This window comes from Gobius niger (genome assembly GCF_951799975.1).
Source record: "Gobius niger genome assembly, chromosome: 24".
NCBI classification, from domain to species: Eukaryota; Metazoa; Chordata; class Actinopteri; order Gobiiformes; family Gobiidae; genus Gobius; species Gobius niger.
In genome coordinates, this window is record NC_136875.1 from 7,798,605 (window position 1) to 7,824,102 (window position 25,498).

Consider the following 25,498-nt stretch of genomic DNA (forward strand, 5'->3'; position numbering starts at 1 on the left):
GAAATGCTCAGTGCATCATCAAGGCCCAAACACATTCCCAGCGTAGATCCAGCCACTGAAATTTCTTGTTGCCGTTTTTAATCCTGGGTGTTTAAGTGCACTGATGTGTGTCTTTGTAAAAGTCCCAGAGCTGCTGCAGCTCCGGTTCACATCACAATGAAGCTAATCCTCCATGACTACTTACACCTGTGGTGGCTCCGCTCCAACGTCACTGTTGGGGAAAGCTCCAGATTAGTCGACGCTTGCAAATTTCTCCAAAAACTCAACAATCCCATCTCTAGCGTTGGACGTGCATCAAAAGCTTGATCTCAAACGCGCAAACGACGCTCCCTGAAGCATGTCCACTATATATTTTGAATGTAAACTTGACGGTTTGGAGGCATTGGACGCGTTTGGTCTGAACGTGACATTATAGTCAACTAGAAAATGTCTATGAAGGGTGAATATTTGTGATTACCATAACAAGCTTTCTTCCCCCTGGGCCCCAGTATGTAACGCATTGCTGTCTGTATCTATTAGCGGCTCGTTTTAGTATCAGAAAAGTTGTTTACATGTATTTACATTTATGTTTAGCTGGAAAGCTCTGAGCTCAGAACTTGTAATTTACCTTTATAGAACAAAGCACAAACCAGAACAAAAATGAGGTCCTGAATAAAGTTGGACATTAAATGTAATAATAATAAATGAAATTGTAATGTAAAGTAAAATTCCAGATCTTAAAAGGGCCCCATTACCATACCAGTTGAGTACCATTACCAACCACACCATAGCATCAAAAACACTATCTTCCTCCCAAATATGTCTGTAGACCCTTTCAGTGTTTGTAAACAGAATTGGAACTGGATAGAAAAGGCCTTTTCAATGAAATATTTGTGCTAGCCACCAAACATCGTATACTCATATAGCAGACCAATAGTTTGACAATTTCACAACAAATTCTGCTTCAATAAAAAAAAAAAAAAAATCAGGCTGGTACCCAAATCTTGATGCGTCATACCCATTGTAGATTCTAACAAAAATACAAATGTCAGCGGGCCTTTTCAGGGGTCCACAAAAGTCAAAATGTAGCCCATTTATTGTCTCATCAAACTGATTGGCATCCGGCGTTAATCTCCAGCCCGGCTGTGCACGCAGCTCTTCTGCCCTCCTGGGAGTCTGTACATTTCCCATGTAAACACTAGCGCTAGCCGTTAGCATTAGCAGTTCCGAGCTAACGTGGCTAACACTCACACGTCGTCGTCGTCGTTATCGTTCTGCCGTAGCCGGGTCTCTCTGCAGTGGCTCCTCTGGCTGCCTTTCTGCGGCAGTCTGCCCACCGGGTCATGGCACAGGATGTACTGTTGCCAGATTTTGCGGAACGCTGTGCGGAACTTGTTGATCCGAAAGGCGTAGACGATGGGGTTGACGGCCGAGTTGGCGTGGCTGAGCAGGATGGCCACGTAGATGAGGGAGACCGGGGAGCAGCCCGGGCAGAATAGCGTGATGCAGTTGAGGATGTGGAGGGGCAGCCAGCTCACGGCGAACAGAAACAGGACCAGAGCCAGGGACTTGGCCAGTTTGAGCTCTTTGCCGAAGTAGCGCCGCGGGTCTGAGTGACAGGACATCACCTGGAGACAAGGGGAAAACAGTTAATTTGTAACAGTTGCCACAATCACAAAAAGCTAAATTGACTAATGCAACAATTTGACTTTCTCACACTTTCTACCATGGTCTGGGTGAATACTCGATTCTGATTGGCTGGTGGGGGCTAACAAGCGTGCATTATTTTCGTATAACTGCACACGTAGTCCGGTAGTTAAATCACTGGGATATCACTCCGCTGTGGGCATCGCCATAGCAACACAGCTGAATCAGATAAACGCGTAATTAGTGACTGACAGGAACGCATGAGATGGATTTTGTATTAATTTCAACGTTTTTGGCCAAAACAAAACGTTTGATAAATGTGAAGTAGAGGAGAGTGAGCAGCTAGGTTAGCTACTGTTAATAAAATATGAGCTTTACATTTCTATTGAAAACGGTTAAGGCTATTCATCATTTTCAGGCGTACCTAAAATGATCCGGCATTTAAGCATGTTTTTCTGGATTAGTAAAGTCAAACATAAAAGTTTCAGTTGGGGGGGCCCAGGTGTGAGCGACTCCACCGCAGCTGTTTCCATTAACCGTTGAGCTGGTTGACCTAGCTAGCTTTAGCTTCAGGTTAAACAGCGTAAAAGTGAAATAACTCCTGCCCACGAGTGCCGCATATCGGTGTTTACTTCCACGGAAAAGTGTTTCCGGGTTAGTCCTGTTGTGTTGTGATTCTGTGCTGATGTTGTGTCGTTGAGCCTGACTGAGATCCTCGTAATAGCTGCGGAGAATGACTCGCTCTGAGACGAGCCTTCAGTGACCGGCTAATAACCCACAGAAAATAGTCCCGGTGGTCTGGCATATTTAGTGAGTTTAGTAAATGAAAAAAACATTTATTATAAATGTTATGTTTGTGGGACCCTGGTATAAGCGGATTAAACAACTCGGAGCCGTGCATTAGACGGTTATAATGCACTCTGCTGCGCGTCGTGGTGTTCTTGACTCCGCGTCGTGCATTATAACCGTTTAATGCACGGCTCCTCGTTGTTTAATCCTTACTTACTGGACGCTAAACTTCAATTGTGTTCTGGATTGGGTGGGGACCCACAGAAAGCGGTGTTCGATCCTAGCAAGTCAGCTAGTCTGGGCAACTTTTAAAAGTCCATAAGCCTGCTCTGCGCCTTCTCCAGGACGGCGTGGGATAAGGTGTACGCTCCCTCGTCCCGGTTCATAGATGTTGATGCACGTTTCCTGATCTCGATGGCTTCTCTGGCGCCAGTCAGTAGGGGGCGTAAGCTCTCCCTACTGACTGGAAAATCCATGTAAGCTGCCTATGACACGGCACCTCCGCCACCAGGTGTCGCTTCTGAGGAAGATCACAGGAAGTGATCGAAACTAGTCAAGCAGGTAAACTAAGCCTTCTGTCTTACTATAAGAAACAAAACTGTAATAGACTTAACCTAAGAAGACAGTATGAACTTTCTACAAAGAATTTTATTTCAGTTTCTGGTAGTTTTTCTAAATGGAATGTATATGTAACCATGGATACGGTTCATCGGGATGGTAAGTGAAGGCGCTTTGCTAACCACCCAAGCATCCACTGGGTCACTGAAAGGTCAAATACGTATTAATATCAACTTTTATTTACATAGTTGCATAGTGCACCTTTAAAGGAATAGGCCACCGTTTTTACATACTGAGATATGTTCTTACCTTAGCTTACCTTAAAAGGGGGGACTATATTGTAAGGCGTAATAATACCAGGAGTAATTTGGCATCCGCACAGTAAAGTGAAGATTACTGCACAGTAAAGTGAAGATTACTGCGCGGATTTCGAACTACTCCTGGTATAATTACGCCTTGCAATATAGTTCCCCCTTTTATCCGCTTAGAAAATCCACATTGTTAATTTTGTGTAATTATACTTTGTAGCGTAACACTTCACGTAACCGTATTTAAATAGGGAACACGTGGAAGAGCTTGGTAGCTTCTATCTTGACCAGTTTTGGAGCTATAGATGAGAGAGGGAGAGGGAGAGGCTAAATGCTAACGCCGTCTGCGCTGTGTTTACGTGACTGAAGGCACGGGGGAAGATCAGACAGGTCCTAAAGAACTCGTCAAAGCTAAGGTAAGAACATATCTCAGTATGTAAAAACGGTGGCCTATTCCTTTAAGGTAAAAGAAGACTACAGACCTTCTTGTTGAGCTGCTTGTGGATCATGTAGAAGATCTCGGCGTAGATCCCCAGCATTAGCAGCAGGGGGGGCAGCACCCAGCCGAAGAAGTTGAAGTAAACCATGTAGTCCATGCTGATGACCGTCTCAAACTCGCAGGTCACCATGGGGTTGGAGAGCTCGCCATCGCCGGGGGGCTCAGAGGCCACGGGGGGCAAGAGAGAACCGTTTAGTCTCAGCTGGTGGAGGTTATTCCAGCCCAACATCGGGATCAGTCCCACCACCATGGACACCAGCCAGCTCAGGAACACGGCGATCCCGGCTCTGCGCGCCGTCACCACTCGCTTGTAACTGTAAGGGAAGAAGAGACCGACGAGAAGAATTAGGCCTCAACGAACTTAGCTAAAAAACCTCACTGCTCCTTTTCTGACAAAGGTTTGAAAACATTTGAGAGAACACCATGTCTCGCCGGCGCTCTCTTCCTCTGGTTGTATCCAATAGTGATGGGGGATGTGTCCAACCACCTGCGGAGGTCATCGACTTCTTACCCGTTGTGACCAGATGTTCCAAGGGCTTTTTCCCCCCCCTTCCTACAAAGGCATTTGATCTTAGCTTAACCAGGAATGTCAGCTCCGTTCCATGCAGTTAGCAACATCTTCAGTTCCAACACATGTAAACCACATTGGCAACAGCAAATCGAAATTGCATTGTTCACAAAGCCTCATCGCAAAAAAGACAACAGTGAAATGGCCTCTACAAGTCAGAATTTTGACAGTCACGGCCGTTACTTTCCCTCTGAATGTACCCACTTCGTTGAATCAAATTGGAACCGACCAACCATGACTTATTGCGGAGGGAGTTCCTATGTCTTCATTCGTAGCTTGGTTAACCTCTGAGGAACCACATCTCTGCTAAGGTCAGAAGCAGTCCTCTTTGCTTGAACGACTTGATTTAATTTCATTGGTGGTCTATTTGTATTCAGACCGGAACCTTAAATAACTCAATTCCTAAATGAGCAAGTCTTTCAGCAGCTCTTTCCCAAATGAATCATAGCTACTATCCAGAAGGCTTGTATGTTTTTTTATGAGCAGAAATGCCTGACTATAAATGTAACAGCTGCTGGTTCAAACAAACCCGTGGAGAGAAATCACAGATACTTTAGTTAGACATAAACTTCTGAATATCTCTGTAACGGAGACTCAAGAGCATTTGCCAACAGGAACACTTTTCTTGTTTGTACTTTAGGCCTTAAGTGACAAAGCATTTATCTTGATGACACTAATGTAGAGATGCACTATTGTACAAAATGACTCGTACCACTGCAGTCACTAATACTTTGCCTCTATACTGTAATAACTGATAATACCACTTCTTTCCACTACTAATACTTTTTGCAACTGCTTGATGGTGCTCCTTTACTTTTACGCTTACTTCAGCCTATTATATAGTAGTATATCTACACTACGTTCTTGCAACTTCTAGTACCCTGGGGCACCCTATTACCTTATGGGGCGACGGTTGCGCAGATTGAGGATCAAGAGTTATCATGTGACCAGAGGGCCAGTGTAACGTCGAGATGCACTTCTTTGTCAAGCTGCACTGACAGTATCAACGCGCATGTGCACATGTCTTTGTCTCTCATTAAAAACGAGTTATTAACAGCTTTGTCTTGCATAATATTACGTAACTAAAGAGCAGACGACTCTTTCCTCAGCAACTTTTATTACATTTAAACGGTCATGCTTTCTGATTATTGACAAAACTTGTACTTTTTTTGTTTTTAAAGCCTACACTTTCAACAGACAGATATTTAAAGGCAAATTGCTTTAGCAGCTACGTCATTTATCAATTACATGTAGAATAGACTGCCTAATTCTACAGTAAAATTTATGAAATCATGTTATTTGCTGAAAAAGCGGAACTCAATGGCTGAATGTAAAATGACTCGATAGTTCTGCACATGCGCAGCAACGAAAAGTAGTGCAACTCGACAAGCCGTCTGTTTCGATTGTACACCGGCGGTTTGAATCCCACAGGCGCACACTGTTGTTATGTCCTAGGGCAAGACCCGTCACCCATCTTGCCTCTATTGAATTCTAAAGTCCTTCCCTTTGCTGAGCTCAGCAAATAATCAGAGTCTGGACCAAGGAGACGATGATGAGACAATGGGCTTTCCTGTAGGGATGTAACGATGTAATGAAAATTGATTTAAAGCAGTACTAAGGAACTCTTCCCCCTAGAGGCCATAAGCGCAACTGCAGGTGTAGTAGCAAGTTACGATTTTTTTAACCTATTAATTGTCTTGGAGAGTAAATACTACGCAGACAGGAAAGGCGAAGGGAGAGAGGGTTACTGTGCATCCAAATATACAATGGAAATATTTTTTTTCACTCAAACTTGGCTGTAAATACTGTTTAAAGTGACGTTAGCCCGCAGTTAGCTTTGCATGTTAGCTTCTTCTTCGTGATTCCATTAGTGTGTATTGGTGACTCCGGTCCGGTGGCAGACAAGTTGCAAACATGGTTTTCTGTCCAGAGACACCAGGGGGAGATGAAAGACCCCCAATCATCCCATAAACACTTGTATTACCCCCACAGGGACTACGAAAAGGATTTATTAAGGTAAACACGTTACTTAATAGAATAAAATGCATAAAATGTGAACCGATGTAAAAAAGAGACTTGTTACAGTTTGATGTGTGTATAGTTTGATAGTGTATAGTTGGTATTTTCACCATTAGTGCAAATAATTGGGCTAAGTAGAAGTATTTCAAAGTGCAGTAGTAGTGCAGGTAGTAGTTTAAACCACCCTGTGTACATGTTGGTACATTTTGCTTGACTTTTCTTTTAACCTCTTAACCCCCGCCTGATCCGAGTGCATTTTCTACGGTTTGGCTTTACCCAAATCTAAAAGCTTCTTGGAAAAAAAGTGTCAATATAGCAACGAAAACAATGAAAAATCAACAAAAATGCATAAAAGAAAAATAACTATGAAAGCACGGCAAAAAGATGACGATCAGTTTTGTAAGCCTTAGCTTTCAAATGAGGTGTTTTACCATTCTCCAGTTGAGAGGTTTTTAGATTTGGGTAAAGCCGAACTGAAGGAAATGCAGAATAGGTGGAGGGGAAGAGGTTAACCATTTTGGTGGGAGTTCATGAAGGAAATGCTGTTTTTTGGGCTTTTTTCATATGTTACTCATTCATTCATTTTGCATAAATCACTTTAACCACTAACTAACTACGACTACAAATCTATGTAAAACTCTCAAATATTCAATCACTTTCTGAAGAAGACTTTAGAGAGAGGAAGAATGACAGAGAGTGCACACTTGAAGAGGAGATGTGCAGGCTGATCGGGAGGATAGGGGCTACCTCATTACCAGCCAGGGCCATTGGTGTACAAGAAGTGAGTATATTACCCAGCACTTGCATAATTATGTCATTTTTGACCGTATGACAAAATAGGCTGGAGTGGGCCTATTTTTATTACTGTAATGCTCTTTTAGATTGGTGAGAAAATTCTTTTAAACAGTGCTCCAGACGAACCCTCAACCATCCACTCCTGTGGGACATGAAAGTGTTGGACCCTGCTGCTCGCCTCAACATTGCTCCAGAGTCATGTAGGAACCAGTGTTAATTTTGACAACATATTTAAATTTACTTTTAGTCTTAGTCTTTTGACGAAAATGTAATTCGATTTTAGTCTAGTTTTAGTCGACTAAAATTGCAAGTAAATTTAGTCGACTAAATTTAAGACGAATTTAGTCGACTTTGCATTTATAATATTCATTATAATCATAAATAATCTTGTTCCTCTGCTTCATGGAGCTGCTCCACATGAACAAAGCTCAGAGCTGATCCTTTGGCAGTGAATTTACATGATCTGAGGCTCTTTCAGACGCTCAACAGACGTTTGGATGATTTTAGTCTCTCCTTTTCATTTTTATTTAGTCTTATTTTAGTCGACTAAAATTTCTGGACATTTTAGTCATAGAAAAACTTTTAATTTAGTTTTAGTCCAATTTTAGTCGTCAAAAATAACACTGGTTGGAATCAGTTCAGTCAAACACTAGCAAGAGCTCAAACACCAGGGGCACTGTTCCCGGAGTCGAGCTTGTTGTAGCTTCTCCTCCTGTGCAAAGCGAGCACATCGTCCCGTGACTGCGCTCCTGCCGGGTGGCACTTCCAATAATGCAGCATCTGAATGACGTCACCACTGTTAACACACCCCTCAAAAGTCCTGCATGCTTCATACAAACACTGGCTACAGGTAGTATACCACTGATTACTACCACAACTCCTGTAGAATTCTTCTCAAAGGTCACTTTTAAAAGTTTTGTCGACATGATATTTCAAACTATGCTGATCTTAACAACAGCGAGTTACAAACTACTGCAGCCGAATCGACACCTAAATACTCCTTGTACTTATACTGCCGCATTTACCCCATTTTTTACCACGAAATCATTCCAACCAATTATGTAGTTTGGGCCTATAAACTATGGGATTTTGTTGTCAGTGGTGCTGCACATATATTGCACTTCTGCATGTAAAAGGTTTGGAGCACAGAAGTATGTAATCCTTATCAGAGTATCTTGAATCACTTCCACACAAACCATATCTCGCGTGCTTTGTTGTCACCATTATTCTGTGGTTTGGGCGGATACCAGATATCAGATCTACTACATTTACTGCTGCTTGTCAGACTAAAAACAAGCATGTAACCACATATTAGCAAATACCCACGGAACTAGCATTACTGACAACTCTATTTCCTTGAGCTCAGGGCATGAGACATATGACTGCAGACACAACAAGGCCAAAGTTTCAACGGCAAACAGCTACATAACGTCATTTAAACAGCAGACCTAGACCTATTACCTAGAAAATGCATAGACCCAAAGCACAATGACATGAGAGCATCATTTATTTGTTTTCATTTTGAGAATTATGCCACACAGCTTGAAAAAAACTCCATCTCAGAAAATAAGAATATTGTGAAAATGGACTGTAACTTTTTCATTATATTCTAATTTTCCGGGTTTCACCTGTATACTCGAGACCATGTGGCACTGCCATCTATCGATCACTGTCATATTTGTATATGTTCTCCTGACTAATCAAAACTAGTCCTTTTTTTTTGTTCTTGTGGTAAAAAATCCTGATCAGATGTATAAAGCTACAATGATTATTTATACACAGTAATGACATGAGGCAATTCGTTCTGATATATACTATAAAAAACAATGAAACATGCAATTTCTTCTTTCTGTTGTCAAAATAATGACAGGAGTTTTTAGTTTGGTGAGAAAGATTGTAACAGAGAATAGGATATGATTAGACAACTTTGTGCTTTACTGTCATAAAACCACTCTGGACCAGCCCACAAATACACTCCTTCCAAACAAAACTGTTAAAGGATGCTAAGGTCTGCAACAAATGTGTATATTAAAAGGACTAAATGCAAGTTGGCCATTTTATACTCACTACTGCCACCTCAGGTCATATGTGTAACTGCATCTTCTATATTAAGCCTATTCATGACGGCACTTTTGGCCTGAAGTAACAACTTTTTGAGTGACAGGATTTTAGAGGCAGTTGTGGTGAACAGGTCTGAGCTCATTCTACACATTAGGACATGGCTGGAACATGTAGGGGGAGGAAAATACTTAGTTTTAACATTTTTAAACTCCGTGTAGTCCCTTTAAGTCATTGGTCAATGTCACATGAGCGAACATGAGAGATGAAAAGGAATTGCGTGAGTGAGGGTGGGAGATGGGTTAACACTTCCTGTATGAGTTAGTGATGCAGACGGTGCCTGTAGCTCTGGTGGCTTCAGTGGTACGCCACCATCCTTCGCCGTCGGGCTCCAGGAAATGAGAACAAAAGTGGGCGGCACGGAACAAAATTGAGCGGCACGGAACAAAAGTGGGCGGCACGGAACAAAATTGGGCGGCACGGAACAAAATTGGGCGGCACGGAACAAAATTGAGCGGCACGGAACAAAATTGGGCGGCACGGAACAAAATTGGGCGGCACGGAACAAAATTGGGCGGCACGGAACAAAATTGAGCGGCACGGAACAAAATTGGGCAGCACGGAACAAAATTGGGCGTCACGGAACAAAATTGGGCGGCACGGAACAAAATTGGGCGGCACGGAACAAAATTGGGCGGCACGGAACAAAATTGGGCAGCACGGAACAAAATTGGGCGTCACGGAACAAAATTGGGCGGCATGGAACAAAATTGGGCGGCACGGAACAAAATTGGGCGGCACGGAACAAAATTGGGCGCTTCACAGCTAGAAGGTCCGGGTTCGATTTCCACCTGGACGGGGCCTTTCTTTGTGGAGTTTGCATGTTCTCCCCGTGTCTGCGTAGGTTTCCTGCGGTCTGTTGGCGAAGACGTGTGTAGTCTCAAAAGCGCTTCTGACAGTCTCCCCCAGGGGAAACTGAAGCTACAAACGTAGTTTACCACCACCAATTGTACATTGTGGAGTGAATGTACAATTGTCTCATGTAAAGCGCTTTGTGACCATGTCTGTGAAAGGCGATATATAAATAAAGATCTTCTTCTTCATTTGCAAAGTTGCCCGGGGACAAAGAGGCCAGTGGGCCCTGGGGGTTCATGAAGGAGCATATTTTCTATTAAAAATGAGAAAATGGTGGGAAAAGGGCCCCTGTGACACCTTCTTGCCCAGGGCCCTAGATAATGTTTGTAATATTTTGTTGCCTTTATCAAAGTCCTTTACGTAGATCTGCGCTGAAACGGTTGAAAGCTGCTTGTCTTGCGTTGCCTTGGCTGCGATCGAGCTCCTGTCTGCATACAAATGACTCGCCTCTCCTTTATTAAACCTGCCTGTGCTTTTCTCTGGAGTATGGGCTGCATTTAGTTTCTCCAATTCCTTTCAGCAAATCATCTCAAAGTGACGGATGTACGAGCCCTAAGTGGCTCTAATCTCTCAAATAGGACACTAATGCAACCAATACAAAGAACAACAAACTCTGCCCGTGTGATGCAGGAGGAGTGAGGAGATGGAGGAGACTAGTGCCTCTAACTCTGCCTCACTCTGATTCTTAAAGCTAGAGTATGTACAGACCAGTTCGATATTAGCCAACACACAATTGATACTACGCTGAATCAGTCATGTGTGTTGATAGGCTAATATCGGTGTCACATGACTTGCGTTTGCAATGGCGACGTGGTATCATTTGACCGATTGATACTCAAAATGTACATTCATTAATGATTTGTAGTGAGGCTTTAACCTCACCTAAATGTGGTCGATGGGTTGACAACATCTGGATCGTTCATTGTTTGGGATGTTCGATGGCTAATGCTAACGGCTAAAGGAACAATACTCTGAGCAGTCTAGCGGACTCTATAAATTCTCCCGGACTAGCCTACTTGCTAACTGTCCGAGTACGTTAGCTTACGTACGTTGCTTCTCTTCTATATTTCAATGGTATTTGCTACATATAGATACAGACGGCATCTTGTTATAGAAGCGGGCGTGGCCTCGCCGAGGGGGGTGGGGGGGGGTGGGGGAGGGGGTGCAGGGATCTTTTGGGAAACACAATATTTCACTCTTGTTAGCCATTTTCTGGTGGAATATTAACTTATTTTTCACATACAAATAAAGTAAAGTATAAATCGGGTCCATATGGATGTTTTCTCACATCAGATTGTTCAGTAGAAGTGAAAAAACGGCAGTCATAGCAAGTGCTAGCTTGTGCTAACATGTCGCATCATGTTAGCATTCTCCGTTTTTTTTAATGTATTTTTGGGCTGTTGAACCACTTTGCTCCTCTCCATGTCTTTGTATCTTTATTTAGTTGAAACTATATTCATAATTCAGAAGTCGTTTTTAGAATAATTAGAGAAAGTTTAGATTTGAACTGTTTTCAAACATGACCATATATGGGCAATTCCAGAGATGCCGTCTGTATCTATCGTATTCACCTTATTCTGCCCCGCCCACTTTTGCCACTTTTGCCACTTTTTGCGTTGTCTCGGCACTTCCGATGTACAGACACTTCCGGTCGAGCGCGAAGCCCGTTCATTTTAACGGAGAATGAGGGAAAATATTCTCCGCTCAAATCTGATGTTTAGTCGATTGATCTGTGTAAAATCTCCAGTGTTCATTTGCACCGACATGTCAACACTGCACCGTTTCTCAGCACGGCCGAAAAACGCCTTTGTTTTCCTGTAGTGACTGATTTTATCTGGACTCCTCCCGTCCAATGTTAACTGATAGGAGAAAAAAAGGGGCCTCCTTCTCCTGGCCATCTTCATTTGAGCAGATCCAGTCTTTGAATAACTCTATTGTATTGTATTGTATTGTTTAACTCTATTTCGAAGACTTTTCCATCTTTGCACAAGATAAAGGAATCCCCATCTTCGAACTCCTCCTTCTCCGGGCCTTCTCTCCTTTCCTCGGCTGTTTCTTCTTCCTTCATTTCCTCCACGGCCACATAGGAATGGACACAGTCAAATGTAAGACTTCTTAAGACCTGTTTTTAAAGGTCTTAAAACTACAAGTGGAATGTAAAGAAAGTCACAGTCACAAAAATCAAATTGTCAAACTGTTGTTTATTGGTACCATTTTGACACACAGACCATTAAACACTATATTCCACATCTTTAATCCAATCCATAAAATGAAACTCTGAAACTTCACTTTTAACATTTAAATTAAAGTGCTTCACCTTTTGCCACCTCCTTAGGGCTTTGGACTTGGCAATCAGTTGGGCCATTTAACTTCCCGATTTGCCCTCAGCTTGTTCTGCAAATGAATCTGCATCTTTATAAAGACGTTCAACTTCTGCCCAGTCTTTCTCTTTTCCAGATCATCCAAATGTAAATAAGATTTGACTTCTTTCTGAGTCAATATGGAGGCGGTACCTTGATGAGGCATGGTTTCTTCTTGCATGTTGACCGTTTCAATGGCTTTGTTTCCTGAAAAGCATCTCTCTCTACTGTTGCCTGTCCATGGCAGAGGAGCGGCAGGGTCTTGCAGAATGATAAAAGATCAGGATTCAGGGCGACAGGGGGCGTAATCATTGGAGGAGGGTGTCCCAGGTGTGGGACAGGAGACACGCTCCTTCGTCACGGTTGATGGTGTCAGTGCTCCGTTTCCTGATTTCTATGGCTTCTTTTATTCCAGCGTTTGAATTTATTGGTTTCCGATCGGTGATACTTCTGATGACGGCCTGCAGATGGCGGCTGAAACATGTAAAGGTAAAAGATCTTTAACATCTCTAACCTTAGTGTCTGACAAAACGAACCTAAAAAGTGATTCTAGAACGCAAGTAGACACAATGAACGTTACGAAGTTTTAGTGTGTTTGGCCGCTGAGCCACAGCCTGTCAGGGAGTTTATCTCACAGCCTTAAGACTTCAATGTACAAAACTTTAATTTGTGCTGTTTTCCTCAATGAGCAAGTTTCACTTCTGGGTCTTTCAGCTGACGCAGAAACGGATTCAATGCAATAATAAAAGCTTAATTATTGTATTTTCCTTTTTTGCATACTCTAATATGAAATACTTGTCTGATACGGGGAAATATAAATGACATATGTTCAGAATACCAGCACAAACTCTCATCAGTCGTCTGTTCTGAAGAAATGACTGATGATGCTTTTCATCTGTGTCTTGCTCTTGTCTGATTGTTTGAACATCGATCCAGGACTTCCATGTGTCTGACTGGTATTTCAGTGGACTCTTCAGCTGCACTTTTCTGATGTCTGATAGGCCCTGCATGCAGTCGCTTCTATACTCAAGTATGCTGAGCTCACCAACTCTAGACACAATGATCAAATTTGAATTAAAGTATGTGCAACTTAAAGCTTGGCATTCTCCCAGTAACACAATTTCTGAAAAATGAAATGTGCTACTTTGTTGGCATTTTGCACGTGATCTACAATAATTACAGTATTGGGGACCCAAATCTGCACATGAGCAAACGCTTTGTGAATAACCCCCTTGGTGCCATAGCTTTAGTATTGACTCAGCACCCAGGCCAATGTCAATATGTGACAATGGAAGCCTGTTGTTTGAGTCTGCAACATCCAGTTGTGTAAACTGACATGGTGTAACATCCTGAAGAACATCACTTTGCAGACTCTGAAATGTAATTAACTTAGAAATGTAAATAGTGCGTCAACATTGTGTTCATTAAAATGTTTCTATTTTGTATCTGTCAAAAATAACTTTCACGTTTCGTCCTACAGTACTTCTGCTTGTTAGTTCATAATGCCTTTGTTTAAACAATATTGTGACATAAATTTGATTCAATAGTGTCACAATCCTTTTGTTTTATTAAAGTTTACTGTCATCTCATCATTAGACAATGCAACAATTTATCCCCACTCCACATTAAAATCTCAAAACTAGGGATGCACCGATACCGATGCCAGTATCGGGTATCGGGCCGATACCACAGGCTTGTACTCATACTCGTACTCATTCATGAGGTCCCGATACCAGAAACCGATACCATTTGACGTGTGGCCAGCGCACCTACGAGGCGCAGCTCTCAGCTGAGGAGAGAAGAAACAACAAACTGGAGAATTGTTTAGTGTAAATAAAATATTCCACATAGAGCTGACTTTATTACAGACTGCGCTCTCTAAACCAGAGTCTGAGCTGGATTTAACCAGAGCTAAATGTTGTTAGTGCTGCAGCGTCTGCAGTGTTTACAACATACAGGCTAACGATGCTAACTTGCGGCTAACAGTTTTGGCCATTCTGATGCCGTTTTATGCCCAGGGGTTTATTCATCTGAAAAACTAACCCAGCGACTAAAAAGTCCTCAGAAATTCCAAATTAAAGACATACAGCATGTTTATATTGAGTGAAAATGAGCTGCAGCAGAACAGTGAAAACGCTGTAGCTACTCGCTAAGTTACTACAAACACACGAGAAAATCTACAGGAGCTGAAGTAAAGACGAAAAGAGACCATTTAAGTAACATCTCAATACTATTGTTAAATAAAAATATATAAATGAATAAAGCACAGGCATTGAGGAGCTTTTGGACGTGGGCTTTTCTGTCCATTTGATGGACAGTGCAATAAAAATTAAAAATTATATTGAATGAAAATAAAAGAAATAAATAAATGGCATCAGCACAATTCTAATATAACTGCTCTTAAATGTGTCGCCTACTTTACTTCAGGAAATGTACATGAGTAAATTAACTAATTACAAACCAATCTGCTGTGAAAAAAGTAAGAATGTTGAAGAAAATGCCTTGCACTCGTATCGGTATTCGGTATCGGCGAGTACTTAAATCCAAGTACTCGTACTCGTATCGGTTTTAGAAAAAGTGGTATCGGTGCATCCCTACTCAAAACCTGGATTATATTTATATTACCTTCACAAGTTCAGCCAAGTCCACAAGGGCATCATTGGTTCATCTGATTGGTACTGCTTCAATAACGGCTGAAAGGTCCTGGCCATGGTCAAAAAGAAGTGGAATTTGGCCTGAGTAAGGGGATCCACAAAATGCACGAGGAAAAAACGTTTTATTTATTTATTTTGTGACAGGCGCAGGACTTGAGATCCCAGGTGTCAGGACTGCACTTGCCCCCTCCCAAAGTCTCATGTGCACATCAAGCTGTTTTGATTTGGCCGTGTGGTTGAGACTCTCGTTCAACATCAGCACGAATGGTCCTTGTGCTTTGACATATTCAGCTAATCCAAAACGTATTATCTATGATATTTTGTGCTTTCCACATTTAAAAGTCCTCGCTATTGTTGAGTCAGGAAACATTTTCCCAAAGAGCTCCCCGATGTCTTCATTTGAAGTGTAGGATTGGTGTTTTGTCACCGCATGCAAAACCCACAACACCTCTGCCTCTAGAGTCGACTCGGCGTAGACTCAAACGAGGTCCGGAGGTCGGCTGTTGATGGACGTGGCGCTGGAAGACATTGTGAAGCTTGACGACCGGTGCTGGGTGAAGCGGGGTTAGCGGCGGCGCTGTCAGAAACGACTCTCGTAGTTTTTATGGCTGACTGGTGTTGCTCGCATTTAGCATCGAATGTCCCAAGTTTTATGCATTTTTTTGCAAACTGAGACTTGGGATCCAGAGGCAGCCCACCGAGCCCTTCAGTCCGGCCCTCAAAACATGACCGGGCCTGATGTGCATTGCCTAATGAAGGAATGTTTTCATTGACATAAAGAAAGATATACTTGACTGATTCGCAACTGGTCTGGCCGTCGTGGAAAGTTCAATAACCCAATGTGGCCCTCGCATCAAAAACTTTGCCCATATCTGCTCCGGTGGAATCAATATGCCTCCTCTCTTCAACGTCACTTTCAAGGGTCTCCTCTCATGGTCCAGGAGTATTTCCCTGATGGGATTGGGAACATTTGTTTTGACCTCCCACCTTGCTGTGAAGATATTTTCGGAGTCTGTCAATCACGGTTACCAGTTCCTTCTCCACCTACTCTCCATTTGGTAGCATCCTCTCAGGCTGAAAGAACAACTCTCTTCCAGATTCCACCAGGGAGTCTGCCACTGGAAACTGTCCTACCCCAGTTTGTTTTGTTATTGTTGTTCTTTTTTTTTTTATCTCTAGCTTTTTGTAGTTCTTAAGTGTGTAAGTCCTCCCTGCCACGAGCATTGGTACCATCTGCTCATGTATGTTGATGGTGGAGATATTGGATCCGTCGATGAAGGCTATAACCTTGTTTGTTTTTCAAAGCCACTTTGTCCCTTTGTAGCTGTGCGAGTTTACAAGTATTAATGTTGGGGAAGGCACTGTTAGGCCCAATCTCAATTCTCTTTTCTACCCCTACCCCTTCCCCTAGTCCTAGCCCTTGCCCTTTCCCTACACCCTGAAACCAAGGGCGAAGGGCGAGGGTTGAAAAGACCTCCCTAAGAAATGGGACAGCCAATCCATTTGACTGCATTTACTATTAACACAGATGATTAAGGTTATGTAAAAAATAAACAAAAAAATCAAGCCTACTTGTCCCTCAGAGCACAGCGGCACGGGTAGACAGACCGCGGGGAGACAGCGAGGAGAGAACGGGGAGACATCGGGGAGACAGTGGCCGCAGCAGAGATGAACCCCGTGTGTCACGTCAATAGCAACGTATCAAAAGTTTGGAAAGAAATTGCAAAAGTCAGCCAATACAGAGCAAACAAACAGTAAAACGTAGAACTGACACGTTTAAAGCAGTACTAAGTAACTCTTCCCCCTAGAGGCCATAAGCGCAACTGCAGGTGTAGTAGCAAGTTACGATTTTTTAACTTATTAATTGTCTTGGAGAGTAAATACTACGCTGACAGGAAAGGCGAAGGGAGAGAGGGTTACTGTGCATCCAATTATACAATGGAAATATTTGTTTTCACTCAAACTTGGCTGTAAATACTGTTTAAAGTGATGTTAGCCCGCTGTTAGCTTTGCCCGTTAGCATGTTAGCCTCTTCTTCGTGATTCCATTAGTGTGTATTGCTTTCTCCGGAACGGTGGCAGTCAAGTTGCAAACATGGTTTTCTGTCCAGAGACACCAGGGGGAGATGAAAGACCCTCCAATCATCCCATAAACACTTGTATTACCCCCACAGGGACTACGGAAAAGGATTTATTAAGGTAAACACGTTACTTAGTACTGCTTTACGCAATAGACTGTTCTAATTGTTACACAAAGCGAATAAAGTCATGAACGAAGAGTTCTGCAACTTTATAAATGTTGTAAGAGTGCTTAGTAATGATGTTCGTGAATTCATTTCGCAGCTTATTTCAGTGTTTCGTCAAACTCCTCCTACCCCTTCGTCTGAAGTGTGCATCTGAAAAACCCTCTCTTGAAGGGCTATGTGGCCCTCTCCCTCACCCCTACCCCGCACCGCAAAATAGAATTGGGACACCCCTTCATCTCTCGTGAACGCGCAAAACGAAGGGAAAGGGCTAAGCGGAGGGCTGAGGGGGAGAATCGAGATTGGGCCTTAAGCATCTCTTGCAGACTCCTATCTCTTTTCTCGATGTCTGCAATAGAAATCACAGAAATGCCTTTAGCTATCCGAGCCTGTTCCTACAAATGTGCACAATTCTGTATGGTATGGTATGGTATGGTATGGTATGGTATGGTATGGTATGTTTTTATACTGGGACAGTCACAGTGCACAATGTAACACTGACCAAAAGGAAAGATGCATTGTACGTGGCTAGAGCAAAAATGCTAGTTTCCACCGGCAGTTCCTGGGCAGGCTGATGTTACCGTACAAAAACTGATTTTAGAATCTGGATGGCAGGCGCAATACAAACGAAAGGGAAGGCAAGTTGTGTCTGTTTCATGGCATTTATATCATTTCTGTGGTTTCTTTATGATTAACATATAACTAGATTATGTCTAGTGGCAAATGACCTTTCGCCAAGCCCCGCCCCCCTTAGTTTCTGTTGCTATGTGACTGTCAGTAGCTAGATGTTGCCTTAGAGCAGACGTGTGCTTGTTTGTTTTGGAGACATTTATCTGGGCGTCGGCCGCCCACATTGTTTGATCCATTGTAGGCAGTGTTCAGGTTGTGTTTCCGGCTTTGAGAAGGAAAATAACTGGACTCCCCCAGACACACTCTTGTGGTCCCTAGTGTCCGATTTACATCCTCCATAGGCAGATGCTTCACCACTTTGTCTGGTAGGGTTTTTGGTGGTTAGCAGTAAAAAAGTGCATCTGCTCAGTGCTCATTGCTGGTATGTCCTACTGTTTTGCATTAGAGGCCTGTGGCATGATGAACCTAGCTTCATAGTAACGGTTGCTAGAATGTGTCTGATTGGACAGTTACCGTTTTGGGGCGTGGTTTTGCGGAAGGTCAATTGGATGTGTATCAGACCCATAGATACATTATAATAAAGATGAGCTGGTCCCATTCAGCCCCATTGATTGAAAAAGATTCCTGAGTCGTGTGTGAACTTTAATGGCCGCTCTGTCTCCTCCTACGCAGCCTGTTCCTTAAAAGGGCAAAAAGGCGGGAAGCCCTGTACTCACGGGGTGGGCGGAGCCTCCACAGATCAATGTACTGAAAAGGCTTCCAAATTTCGGGCTGATAAGCAAAAACTAGCATGGTTGAAAATATTTCACCTGCCCCAGCGTTGTCACATGGGTCAAAGCATCTTATAGAAAATCTCTTCGGTGCCGGGCTTTTAAGCCATTCTTGGGATGTTTCAAGTCCCATAAGAATAAATTAGAATAAACAAAAAGCAGAAACTTAGCTGAATTTGAGTTAGCATTTAGCTCAGAGGACACTTTTAGACACTAATTTGTATCTACAATAAAATCTCGAAATGTCTCTTCATTCATTAATGATTTCTAACAAGGCTTTAACTTTGCAATGTTTCGTGGCTAATGCTAACTGCTATACAAAAATACATAGATAAGATAAGATAAGATAAACCTTTATTGATCTCACAAAGGAGAAATTCACATGTTACAGTCGGCGTTCAAGAAGATTCAGAGTTAATAAAGTGGAGCTGATTAGAGATTATTGCACATGTTACTTCTTATTGTACAGTCTGACAGCAGTGGGGATACAAGGCTTTCTGGTAGCAGGCTAACGGACTCGGACTAGCCTACTTGCTAACTCTCTGCGTACATTAGGATCGAACGCCGCTTCTCTTTTATATCTCTATGATCTCTGCTGCGTATCGCATCATGTTGCTTTGAAACATCCCATGCACAGAGTGTGACATCGCACATGACGACCGAGCTACTTCCAAACTGTGCAAAGTCCCACAAACAAACACAGCAGAAACAGCAACTTTATGTCACTATCCTTGTGAAATAACAACAGATCAAAAAACAAAAACACATCATTAGTCAGTATTTCTCCAGTAGAAGCCATTATTCTGCTCAATCAGATGTTTTTGTTTTGTTTTCACAGGTCCTAAAAATTCCTAATAATTGGTCTTCCTGCACTTTTTGTACATGCACTCATCTTCGACTTTTGTGTTTTTTCAAGACATGGAGATCCCGACAACGAGCTCCTCTTCTGTAGCTCTTTTGTATCAACCTGAATGAACAGTGAGGTTCCGAAAAGGAGCAGAAATGATGTAATACACGACAGTGGGCATTGGGCAGTCATGCAGTCCCTCACACTTCCATTCAAACCGGCAGAGAGGGGACACAACAGCCCTCACACACCAGCCTCTGCCTCTATCACGGCTTTGACTTTTATTTGGAAGTACTAAAAGTTTATCGACTGCAGATTTTAGAAAAAGGGGATGTTGGTGCAACTTCACGCTCAAAGTGTCAGGTGTTGCGGTTTGGGTGGCGTTGCACAATTTTGCAAAACAAACTTAATGCATAAAATGATTTCACTCCATTAGACGAACTCTGAGATGGTGTTACTTCAAAGAAAGAGCCAACATTCAAACTGGACCCTTTCTGTGAGAAGATCCGCTGTCAAGTGAAGCCTCTTGTGCGTTATGTAAAATCAAAAGATGAAAATATATGTTTGCAACATGCCAACCCGTCGTCAGGTTTCTATAAACTATAAACTACAGTGCTAATTAAAGATGCACTTTGCAACAGTAATGTTTCCTACCACAACTACACAGATGACACTCAGATCTATGTGTCACTGAACCGCAGGTGAAGATGGGCCTGTAGATAAACTCTGTCACTGCATCCACCACATCAGTCTGTGGATGCAAAACAACTTCCTCCAACTAAACTGAGATCATTGTCTTTGGCCCACAGACTCAAAGGCTGCTTCCGAAACGAGCAGATTGATAAGAGCTCTTACGCCAAACCGGATGTGCGTCAGCGTCCGCCATGACAAGATGTTTCCGAATTGGGCTGTCAGTTATAGGAAGGAGTTAGGAAAAGGAGCCTCGATGCTAACTATCTTAGCCACTTTAGCATAGGGACATCTGGTGCTAACTAACCAGTGATTAGGAACTATGTGCCATCCCATAAGCCACTGCGCCAAACCCCCCCACCCCCCTCGCCCCCACCCTCGAGTGATTCATGCGCAACCACTGTTGATTGACAGGAGCACATTTAATAATAAAAATAATAATAATTACAAATTAAGACTCTGCACAAGCCAAACTTTATAAAAAACCAGGAAGCCTAGCGAATGTAATGCGTGAGTGAGTGAGTGAGTGGTGGTCGGAGGGGCCGATGGCGCAGACTGGTTGCCTCGCTTCCGTCAGTCTACCCCAGGGCAGCTGTGGCTACAATAGCAGCTTACCACCACCGAGTATGGAGTGATTGAATAGTGCAATGTAAAGCGTCTTTGAGTGTCCAGAAAAGCGCTATATAAAACCAATGCATTATTATTATTATTATTAAAAGTGACAAAATCCATGTTGTCGTCCCCACAGCTCAGTCACATGTCAGTGTTAAAGAGTAAACTCTGTAAACGGATCAAATGCTTTTGTTTTCATTTAGTAGAAACTTAAGCCACATGGATCATTTGCTGCTGTAGCTTTATGAAACAGCTGTTGAAATAAAATAACACTAAAGGGAAATGTTTGGATCATTTGGATTTTTTTTTCCACCTTAAATGTCTTTGTTTAGACACTATGTTGTTGTTGTTGGACACTGTACAGTAGGGGGCGACATGCACTTTTGTTTGGCCTGCACTCCACCAATAACTTTAAAGAAGAAGAAAAACAGCTGTTGGTGATGTCACTTCCCTTTCCCCTGTTTAAGGATGGACCAATGGCCGCTGGCTGCCCTGCTTTTTGACCACAAACGTGGGGGCCGCCATTGCTCCGCCGTTGCTGCAGTACCTCCATATCGCCGCTAGGCCCCCATTGAAAAGCATTGGACTTTAGACACGTTAAAAACTACTTTAAAGCCTGGTTTCAATTGTTTCAACGCTAGACTAGGCTAGATCTTCCTCCTGAGATAACGCTGGGTTAATAACAATATATGAAACCAGGCTGGTTTTCGTAATATGATTTTTTGAAATCTCGTATTTAACGAGGCTCGGACTATTAGCATTGGAGCAGCGCGAGCTACACGTCACGCAAGGGCCGAGTCTACGGTGAAAATCCCGCCCGTATGTCCTTTTTAGGAAAATGCTTCGTCAGAGCTGGGGAGGGGGAGCCTGTAAATCCGCCATGAATTGCCCCACGGCCGTGGTCATTCTGGTAAACGGGGAGGAGTGAGCATAAGACGTCCATTATTTTCTACAGTCTATGGGATGGACGGATTGTTCAAAATGCTGCTGAAGCTCTAGTTCACAAACTGCACAGAGATCTAACAGTTTACCCCATGAAAGGTTAAGGATTAGTTGCTAGTGTTAGTGCTTAAGGTCAGCACACACTACACGACTTTTATGCCCGATTTTGCTCTAATTCTCAGTCGTGCCGAGTCTAATCGAGTCGCGTCTAGTCGAAGGCGGTCACACAGAGTCGGGTCGTGTAGTGTGGGCGGTAGAAAGACGCGACTAGACTTCAGTCGTAGGAAATCAAGCATGTTTGATTTTTAAGCCTGATTTTGGACGCACGGGAGAAACGTGGGTGATTTTACCGACACAAATGTGAATGACAGAGTGATATAAAGACAGAAAAACACCGCCGCGCCTCCTTTTTTCACTTCTCTGTTAAACCAGCGGCACAAACAACTCATTTCATGGCCACAGCCCCACACACGAAACAGCACAACTTTATATCACCAAAAGTTCACGACAACCACCTTTTCAAGCTACATTTCAACCACGAACAGAGTTTAGCGGCTCTTACTGAGTTTGGAGACGAACTGTTTAGCTTCGGCTAGCCTTTCTCCGCTCGCCTCTCCCCGCTTTCTCCTCCGTCTCCTCCGCTACCTCCTCCATCTCGAAGCTGACGCCCGAGGTCTCCTTTTCTTATTAAATCCACTGAAATACGTCCCGCTTCTTCCTGTTGCCAACTTTTATCTCCATTTGACAGAACTATAGCCAGGTTGAAGCTTCGTAGTAGCAGTAAGCTAGCGCTGCGGTGTTGTGACATTGTTGACACCGTTGACCAATCGGGACACACACGTTATCCCGCGCTCACAAACAAAGGCCTGTCTTTGTGGATTTGGGGTCAGTTTTGGAAGCCGTAGAGAGGACAGACGCGCTGTGTTATAAAACATCAGCTGTTTGTCAGAATCGTGTATCGTGTGTTCGCTCTTACGATTCTCAGTCGTTAAGTGTGAACCCCCAGACGTTCGAAAATCACACTGAATCCAGTCGTGTAGTGGGTGCTGACCTTTAGAGGCTACAATTTGATGTTATCAGTCACCTTGAGTCTCTCGCTCCAAAATCCAAGCTGAAAACAGTTCTTTTAACTCGTGCACATGACAACTTTAAATATTTTATCTGCGCTCTTAATTCATTCATTTTCATGTTGATGTTTTATGGATTGACTTGATCTGCTTTCTTCTTCTTCTTTATGCAACTGTGAAGCACTTTGAATTACCCTGTGTATGAATTGTGCTCTACAAATAAACTTGCCTGGCCTATGCAACTTTATGATAAATTAAAAAAAAGGAGTTGATAGTAATACGTAGTTGACCTTTCAGTGACCCAGCAGATGCTTTGGTGGTTTACATCGACCCTTTTCCGACCATCCCGACGGCCTGTAGGACGCTCCTGGATCAATTGACTTCCGCAGTTCATTAGTTCAACTTTCTTTCTGCCTAGCTAGCAGACAAAATACTTAAAACGCGTGTATTTAATTATATTCTTCTGAACTAATCAATGAGACGAGCTGAGTGCTTTTATTTTGGCGCGCTGGATTGAAACAGGAAGTCACTTCTTGGGCGGCGTTGTTATGATTTGAAGTTTTGCAGTCAATAGGTGGCGTTCACGTGACATCACAACATTCTAAAGAGCCTATAGTTTAACATTGAGGTGGAGGGCAACTGACGGTAACTATGGTAACTGTGGTAACTGACAAAATGCATGTATTTATGCCTTTGTTTTTTGGCTCATATCTCAGTCATTACTGGAGGAATCCACATGAAACACAAACTGTCACAAAGTTCATAGTCTCCTCTGTCGGCACATATGAGCCAATGTCCAATTATTATCTCTGAAAAACATCAAAAGGTGGTGACAATGTGCGAAAACATGAGTGTGATGCTGTCCAAAAGAAAGGACTTTCAGACATAAAGATAATCTCACAGGTTTGTGAATCCAATCACGATCAAATACTGAAGAGGAAAAACATTTGTCATTTTTCGCTTTGGAGATTTCTTCCAAAAACTGCATTTCTCCCATAGAATTGCATTGGCCCTGCCCTCCATCTGACATTATGACATCATCACATTCTAAATCGTGAACGCTACCTATAGAGTTCGGGAAAGTCTACAGTTACCATGGAGATCGGCCATCTTTGCAGCTGTTAACATACATTTCCATTGACTAACATTAGCTAAAAGCAGTTTATAAAGTGGAGAGAATAGCCGTGGAACAGCTCCGTTAGCTGCTGAGTTACTGCTGGTAAATCCATCTAACACTCTGTGGTGTCCAAGTGTTTTAACGTGAACAATATCTCCAGTATTTTAACTTCTAAAATCTCCATTAGTTTACAATTGCTGCTAATCCCATAATGCTTAGCGATATGATGTCACATTCCCGAACTCTATTGTTTTAAAGGTTTTCGCTGCTCATTGAACCGTATCCGTGGTTACGTATGCATTCCATTCTGAAAAGCTACCAGAAATCCTAAAGAAGGGTGAAGACCAGACAGGTCCAAAAGAACTCGTCAAAGCTAAGGTAAGAACATATCTCAGTATGTAAAAACGGTGGCCTATTCCTTTAACATTCAAAAAACATTGAAATGGATTTGTCATTGCTCTTATCTGTGGGTTTTTCAAATTTTAACTTTTCTGAAAATAAAAGTTCTTGTACCACACAGTTTATAGATAATAAGACCTGCACAACTTTTACGCACCGTAGCGTTCCCCTTTCCCCCGGGGACCGCCGATCACAGAACCGTGCGTAAAAAGCCAAACCAAGTCATTCCAAAGCGCGCAAAAGGAAGTGGAGGGGGGGAAAAAAACCAAAAACAAGATTCACCTTTTGGGCCCTACCTCATGGGGATCTTCACTCTCAGGTAGCGGTCGATGGCGATGGCGAGCAGCGCGAGGATGGAGCTCTGCGTGAGCACGAGCACGGTGCACGCGGAGAGCAGGCAGCTGTAGAAGCGCGTCCGCAGCCCGATGCTGATGGTGATGGCGAGCGGGATGACCAGCGCGCCCACGGCGATGTCGGCCAGGGCGAGCGACACGATGAAGCAGAAGGTGGTGTCCCGCAGCGAGCGGTTAATGCGCACCGCCCAGACCACCATCACGTTGCCCACCACCGAGGAGACGGCGATCAGCACCTCCATGACGATGTAGAGCGACTTGGAGGAGGGCAGGAGATCGGACGACATGGTGGTGGCGGCGGACCCGGGCTGCTGTGGCGGAGGCGAACGGGGGCTGGAGCGGGGCTGAGGCGCGTCGCAGAAGTAGTTCCCGGTGCGGAAAAGTCAGCCGTGGACTTCGCATGTTTCACAAGGCGATCGACGGCGGCGTGTCCCGTGCGTAAAGCGAGGTGTCCACGCGGTATCGACGATGTCCGGAGAAGAGAGTGGGGAGGAGGAGATAGGGGGGAGGTTGGTGCCCCTCAAAAAAAGTAAAAAAAAAAAAAAACTGGCAGTTTGTCCAGAGGTCCCGGCCAGGAAGAGAGAGAGAGAAAGAGGAGGGTTGGATGACTCACGCGCCACGCTAGACCTGTGGCTCTGCCTGTGCCTCGGCGCGCTCTCGGCACGTCGTACTGTCCCAAA

At 43.4% G+C, this 25,498-nt stretch overlaps 1 protein-coding gene across 1 annotated transcript; it reads right to left on the reverse strand.

Annotated features, from left to right (window-relative positions):
• Nucleotides 1-957: 957 nt before the first annotated feature.
• On the reverse strand, nucleotides 958-25,498 carry LOC306982309 (adenosine receptor A1-like). The gene is made up of 3 exons (XM_079582222.1): nucleotides 24,762-25,498; nucleotides 3,764-4,094; nucleotides 958-1,607 (listed from the first exon to the last, which is right to left on the reverse strand). Exons 1-3 carry the CDS (start codon nucleotides 25,103-25,105, stop codon nucleotides 1,227-1,229), a joined length of 1,056 nt encoding a protein of 351 aa, XP_079438348.1. The 5' UTR covers nucleotides 25,106-25,498; the 3' UTR covers nucleotides 958-1,226.

Excerpts from the sequence above, each read along its gene's own strand:
- LOC306982309 (XM_079582222.1), bottom strand. The coding sequence starts at position 25,105 with ATGTCGTCCGATCTCCTGCCCTCCTCCAAGTCGCTCTACATCGTCATG. Across the intron at positions 4,095-24,761 it reads AGAGTGAAGATCCCCATGAG|TTACAAGCGAGTGGTGACGG; the intron begins GTAGGGCCCAAA and ends CTTCCCTTACAG. Across the intron at positions 1,608-3,763 it reads ACAAGCAGCTCAACAAGAAG|GTGATGTCCTGTCACTCAGA; the intron begins GTCTGTAGTCTT and ends CCTTGTCTCCAG.